Here is a 6975-nt window from a genome sequence, read left to right as displayed (position 1 = left end):
CCCAATCCGGATTTCTGCATTCTTATACAGCTCAAGAATAACAAAATAACTACTTGATTGTTGACTCAGCACAACAGTCTAACTAACAAGGAAGATTCCCTTTAACTACTTGAAGGAAATACATTTCGCATGTACTATATTGGTATTCTTCAAGTGAAATACTATACTGGAAATACATTAATTCTTCAAGTTGAAACTGACAATCCACTGCAAAGAGACCAAACAGTACTATATTGGTATTAAAGGCTAGACGGACACAAATTAATGGAAGGGGAGAAGATGGAGAAGGGGAGAGTATGTGTAACAGGTGGAACTGGACTTTTGGCATCATGGTTGATCAAAAGGCTTCTTGAAGATGGTTATTCTGTCAATGCTACAATTAGGTCCTCTTCAGGTTCATGTTTGCTAATTTACTAGTAATTAGTTCTTTACTTGAATTACTTTACCATTTCCGTCTGCAACTTTACATATCATCGAACAACAGTTTTTGGCAACTAAGTAGGAGCTAATTTCAGAAACGAAGGGTCTGAGACAGAACAACAAATTGTCTGCACCATATTTCTAACAAGAAATCAGAAGCTTTGGTTAGCAGAGACAAAGGGAATGAAGAAGACAGTGCCATGATAAAATTCAACAAGGAAAGAAAGGATTTTCCAAAGTAAAGGCGGTAATTAGGAGCCATCAAAGTTTCCGTTTGAGCTTTAAAGCCTAAATGTCATTGCAAACAGAAAAACTAGAATCAGGACACCACATAGCAAATCATTAGGTTTAACTGGAAATTGCATGACATTAATGTTTAGCAAGTATTCAAAAAGCTAAATCAGTACTTTGTTTTTGCTGTTCATTTCTAACCTAAATTAGTAAGCAGATATCAAATCTTCCTACTCTGTTCACAACGACCAGTAGTGATAGCAAAGTTATGCATGAACTTACTTTATAAACTCAAGGTGATTTACTCACAGCAAGAGTAAAATGAGAAAAAGAAACATCATGGAGCATAAAAAACGGCAAATGAGCAAAAAGGGAAAACAACAACAAATTTTCTTCATACATTTGGAGACCTGGAAACTAATCATGATGAAACGATCATAACCCAAAGGATAAACCTCAATGCTAACAAATGCAAATGAACATAGAGCTTGTGAATTGCTGTGCAACAAATTTATAAGCCGCGGACTTTACGAATTGCGAAATGTGAAGCATAAAAGAAAAAGGGTTCCAGCTAAACGGAACTTGCTGCTTCATGTAACAAGAGCGAAGTTAAACATGAGAGACGGACTTAAGACATCACAAGCATAATGCAAGCAAGGAGAATCAAGAAAGACAGCCATATAGGCGTGTGAGTAACCAACAAGGAAAAGGAAACACCCATCAACAAACTGCCATCCAGCAGACTTTTGTTACGTGCATTCTGGGCATGACTCACGCTCAGTAAAAAGATTCTCAACATCTGACTAATTTATCAAAGAGAGACATGAAACAGAGGGAACCTATGAAATGGAAGAGATAAACAAGAGAAAACAGCCCATAAGTACTAACGAATAGATTGCTGTCTATTTACATTCAAATTCTCAAACCAATCTGGCAACTTGGAGAAATCATATCATTCTAGTTCCAAACGCTACTCGGTGAACCAGCAAACAGGGCAAACATTTTTCAATCAGAACCTAGTTAGGCATTTCGTCGAACAGGTTGGGGCATTAGAAATTTCATCAGACTTTTGCTCCAATTGAAGTTAATCGGCCCCAAAATTGTTCAATAAGCAAGAGCTTTCAGTTCAATTTAACACATAAGGCACATATGATCTAAAATCCTGAACAATCAACATGACAATTGTACTTAGCAAACGCACGGCAAAAATGCTCTGAACATCGCGGAATGCAACAACGAAAAAGTGGAAAAAATCAACTTCAAGAATCATGGCTTTTCTTTTTCTTCCCGACTAGCAAACACACGGATTCTGCCTAACTTTGGACTGGCCAGAGTCCATATTGAATAAAAAAGCACAAAATCCCCTCTTTTGGTTCAAAACTTTCGTTTGGGTTTTTTATCAAACAGGTCATGGGCATTAAAAATTTCAATGATTCTTTGTTCAAGTGATATTATATCTAGCCCCAAAATTCATCAGAACAAAATGGATTTCAATCCCAGCATCATATAAAACACATATATTCACGGGCTATGTAAAACACAGAAGGAAGACTGAACTGTAAACGAAGAAATTACCTCTCATGGTCTAGCCAAAGCAAAATTCTCCAAGGCAAGCATCCAATGAGGACCTCTGGTGTAGACATCAATCAAGCCGTTGAACTGCCTCTCTCCTCTTCTACGTGCTTATCATCAGCCTTCAACTTCTTGACATCTTCGTTGTTCTCTCCCTCCTCGTCAGCTTCATCTCTGACGCGCTTTAAACTGCCGGCACCGCCAACCGCCGCGTCATCAGCTTGGGCTTCGACTATTTTCATGTCTTGAGTGGACGATTCCTTCACCTCACCGTCGACTAGGGTTTCTGGGGTTTACTTTTGCTCTATTTCTGCCATAGTTTCCTCTCTGTTTTCCTTTCTTCTCTTAGTCTACCTCTCTCTGACTTCAACTCTCTCCTTTTGCTTTTTTTTTTCCGCCGCTCTCCTTTTCCTTCCCTCTGTTTTTCCTCTTTTCGTAGCTATTCTTTCCTCAGCCGAAGCTCCCTCTCTTTTCCGTTGGCTTGCCCGATAGTTTTTCTCTTTGCTAATCCTTGTCCGCCGCCCTCCTTCATTTTCTGATTTCTTCCGCCGAGAATCGGCATACCTTTTTGGTAGAGAGTTGCTGCTAAATGTGGTCTTCTATTTGATCATTTCCGAGCCAAGATCAATTAGGAGATGGCGAGGAGATGTTTCGGCAGAGATAAGGAGCAGTGTGCTACGGTTGGTTCTAAGTGTTGGCTGTTGGCTTTAGGATACTGCTGGTGTTTTGTTCGGTGATACTGGTAGTGTTGGCTTTAGGATACTGGTAGTGTTGGCTATTTGGTTCTAAGTGTTTCCGCGCCTCTCCTCAAAATATTGACTTTGAATGAAATTTCAATTCCTTATATTTCCCCCTTACTTGTTCAGTACCAAAATTTCAATCAACGTTTTTTAGTTTCCAACATTTTAGTTGAATTAATATTTTACTAATATAATAGTATTTGCTACTTTTAAATATTTTTGTGAAAATATTCATAATGGATGAGAAAATTATGTTGAAATATTACAAGTGGTAAATGCACCTTGGTTCTGCTTCAAATAGTTAATTTTTTTATGACATCAAACAGTTGATCCGATATTAATATTACAAGTGAATTTTTAGCTTCAAATTTTATTTAAATTTACTAATGTATTTGTAATCACTACTTCTTAACATATTTATCAAAAAATTATAATGGATGAAAATTTTTTGCTAAATTCAAAGAACTGGTAAATATACTCTTTCTCAAGTTGTAATAGTTTATATAGTTGTTCTAACTAGAAACTTTCATTAATTTTTTTCAGTTAAAAACCTATTGAGTAACTATGGCTAGTTTAATAAATCATCAAATTTTTAAAAAATTAAATTAATATTTAAGTAACTATGACTAGTTTAATAAATCATCAAATTTTAAAAAAATTAAATTAATATTGAGGCTCACAATTAAATAAATGCATTAGAGATGTTCAAGTTAGTGATGATACTTATGTTGTCACTAACTACGCTATAATTTTACTGATGAAAATTGGTCGTCAGTAAACATAAACAGTGACAACAATGAAATGTTGTCAAAGAAAGCGGTATAATTACTGACAACATTTATCAAGTCGTCACTATCGCAAATCTCGCGTCTTCCAAGTCCCCTGGCACGAAGTAGTTTTGTGACGACAATTAAAGGTTGTCACTGAAAACTCAGTTGCTTTGAGTCAATTGTGACAACCTTCAAAGTCGTGACTAAACAACCTCATTTTGTGACGACTTTTTGTCGTCACAAAGAAATGTTATCACTAATAATCTTTTTTCTTGTAGCCGTTCTTTCGGAATCCAATGCAGATAAATTTAGATGTGCCGAAAAAATGGGCCTTTGGAGAAGTTTTGAACCATTGAGTTTTGATCGAATTAATTGATACAAATAATTTTGCAAATGCATGTTTAACTAAACTAATTAACACATACCTTCAATAACATCATTTTGAGTTTGGTAAAATTAATTAAGTGCTACTAATGAAATCCTCAGCTGCCCTTGATGAATCCCTCTAGTTTACCCAATAGAAGCAAGGGGAACTGTCAAATTGTCATCAAGTTTTGTGCTGATACCACTAATCCACAAAGAATTTGTGTACCATTTTCCAGCTTTCTTGAAGGTACCCAAATATCGAGAAATAGTGCATCTACCTGTTGCGCAACCTTTTTTGTCAGGGAACTGTACATCAAGTTTTGATAATGTGAAAATGGGGGTAAGAAACTAGCTGCCACCATTGCAATAATTCCAGCAACGGATTTGTTTTTATTGTATGGTAATTTCAGGCTCCCGAAACGCCTCCCCACAATAGGAGCTATACCTGGAGCAGGATAAGAATACAAAATCCAAATACTCCTGAGTCCTGATTGCTGTATGGAAAGTTTGAAACATAACAAGCTAGACACTGGCTCTTGTTTTTATTTTATGGGAAAAAAAACAAGAAATAAGGAAAAAGCATACAAGCGAGAAACAATTGATTTGACTTGATAATGTAGTTAAAGAAAATGAGAATGGACCAAAGACTAGTACGATCTCCAGCACAAAGTTTGCATACTGCTGCAACAGCCACCGGAGAAGTTCTCCAATAAACAACACTGGCTAAGGAGATTGCGGTAAGGTAATAAAATGATGCCTTGAGAATTTGCCTGAATGAAACAATTAGCCAAGCTTAGTTTATGAAGCCATTGAAAGATGTAGAGGCTTTCAATCATTAAGCAATTGGTGATGAAGACAATATGGAAATTTTTGTGCTGCTACCATTTATTTTTTATTGCCGTTTAACAATTGATAAATTTTACTTGAAATAAATATATCAAAGTTAAAAATATGTCAATACACTTTAATCAAAGTTTACAATAACTATCTTTTGTACTTTTTCAAAGTTAAAAAGTAAAAATGATATTTTAATCTTCTCAAAGCAAATAATTATTTGACTTGGTTGATCAAACCTGTAAACCTAGGAACCAGCTAGCCAACGGGCAAGTTGGATAAGTTGGTTTACAAATATTGAAGAAAAGTTCAACTACACTTTTTGCACTGGAAGTTGACAAGAATCATGTTTATATGTAGAAGCATTTTGTAAATCCTAATGGTTAGAGTTGCATAATTTTCAAGCCTTGGAACCTCCACACACAACATTCAAAGCCTGTTAAATTAGGAAAATATATACTGATTGAACACATTATTGTGTTTATCGTTATGATAGAGTTGATTAAGCCAACATTGATATGTGTTTGGGTCAAATTCAGTTTTGTCTTAATTTGCTACTATAGAATTATATCGCACAATTTATATGACTCTCCTGATGTTGATTATATTATCAATGTTTAATTGTTATGTGTACCCACAAACTATCACTAGTGCTTTTTATTTTTAGCTTTCGATTGTAGCATTAAAGTATCTTACACCATCAGTTTGTAGCATATTGGTTATTTCAAATCTAACAAATTAGATAGATATTTTTTGCTTAAACAGACATAGTACCCATAAATGGATAAAAGTACTTCGATAAACAAAAGCAAATAAGGTGTGTTATAAAGGAAAAGCGATGGGTTGAATGGTTCAGAAGGAGGAAGTGTAAGTGAAAGGTCACAAATTCGAGACTTCCCACATATTTTATAAAAAAAAAGAAAAATAATTAGGTTTGTTACAGTCGTTGCATTAAAAAACACTTAGAAAATTTAAATTGGCTTCAACTTATCGATGTGGACAATCATGTGTCACGAATTGATAATTTAGAGAGAAAAATGCATGGTTTAAAGGTGCATATTGCAATTAGCCCTAATATTCAACCTGTCATTTATATGGCTGTTATAAAATGCTGCACAAAACTGCACTAAAGGCTGTTAATCACGATGTATAGTCTTCATGGGAAATATATTAAATCAACTTGTCAAAAATAAATCGGCAACCAGAAGGGATATAAGATCCTTCTTTGGCCCGTGGGTTGGAGTCAAATCCCAACTCCTACAGTAAAAATAATCTACTGGTGTGCTAATGTACCCGTTTGGCATAGATGGGCCTTCTCTGTAGTAAGTTATACAATTTAATTGGATTCCCCATCTCCCTAGAGTAGGATGGATTAGATGTTGAGTGTGGGATTAGAAAATTAATGTCCTTTACGTAATCTGGTTTAGTGTTCTAGTACATTTTGTTAAGGTGCCAGAACCTATAGTGATCTCCCAATCCGCTCATCAACTTAACAGCCTTCTCATCTTTCCGCATTTCGAGTCCCAAAAGAAGCAATTTGAAAGCATTGAAACCAGGAACCATAGCTGCTAAAAACCCTCCTTGATTACCAGAACTGTCAAAAATCATAATAAATTAAATTAAACGCCATTTCTATTCTCAAGCAAATAAGAATGGCCTCTTTTTTTTTCCCTCTACTTTGTTAGTATGTAAATTTAAATTACCTGAACCTTGGCCAGCAAAGCGTGAAAACTAGCCCCATGCTAATATGCAAAAGCTTCCTGTAAGTATTCTAGAAAGGAAAATTCCAAAGAATAATAAGAAAACTAGTGGCTGTCAAACTACCAAAAATAAAATTTATAATGAGACCTACTCCCAAAACTGAATGAGTATAGTAGTGAGTAGGGTCGTCTCTTCAGGGAACTGGTAAATTTATTGTACAAAGATAATTTGGAGGATTTTAGGAAGGAAAAAGAAATAAATTAAGGATGTAGGGGTACTGAATTGCTAATTAGCAGAAATAAAGTAGCTAACGAATGTAATAAACAATTAATCAACACAAC

At 35.2% G+C, this 6975-nt stretch overlaps 1 protein-coding gene across 1 annotated transcript; it reads right to left on the bottom strand.

The window, feature by feature from the left end:
- Positions 1–4269: 4269 nt before the first annotated feature.
- Positions 4270–6674, bottom strand: LOC113759237 (probable phytol kinase 3, chloroplastic). The gene is made up of 4 exons (XM_027301804.1): positions 6637–6674; positions 6393–6527; positions 4754–4869; positions 4270–4544 (listed from the first exon to the last, which is right to left on the bottom strand). Exons 1-4 carry the CDS (start codon positions 6672–6674, stop codon positions 4270–4272), a joined length of 564 nt encoding a protein of 187 aa, XP_027157605.1.
- Between the last annotated feature and the right edge of the window lie 301 nt (positions 6675–6975).

Source organism: Coffea eugenioides, chromosome 2 (genome assembly GCF_003713205.1).
Source record: "Coffea eugenioides isolate CCC68of chromosome 2, Ceug_1.0, whole genome shotgun sequence".
NCBI classification, from domain to species: Eukaryota; Viridiplantae; Streptophyta; class Magnoliopsida; order Gentianales; family Rubiaceae; genus Coffea; species Coffea eugenioides.
Note: the sequence above shows the minus strand (reverse complement) of the source record. Positions and strands in the feature narration are given on the sequence as shown.

Coding starts and splice junctions, on each gene's coding strand:
- LOC113759237 (XM_027301804.1), bottom strand. CDS start 6,674: ATGGGGCTAGTTTTCACGCTTTGCTGGCCAAGGTTCAG. Junction 6,528..6,636: donor CTTTGCTGGCCAAGGTTCAG/GTAATTTAAATT, acceptor GATTTTTGACAG/TTCTGGTAATCAAGGAGGGT. Junction 4,545..4,753: donor CAAACTTTGTGCTGGAGATC/GTACTAGTCTTT, acceptor ATCCTGCTCCAG/GTATAGCTCCTATTGTGGGG.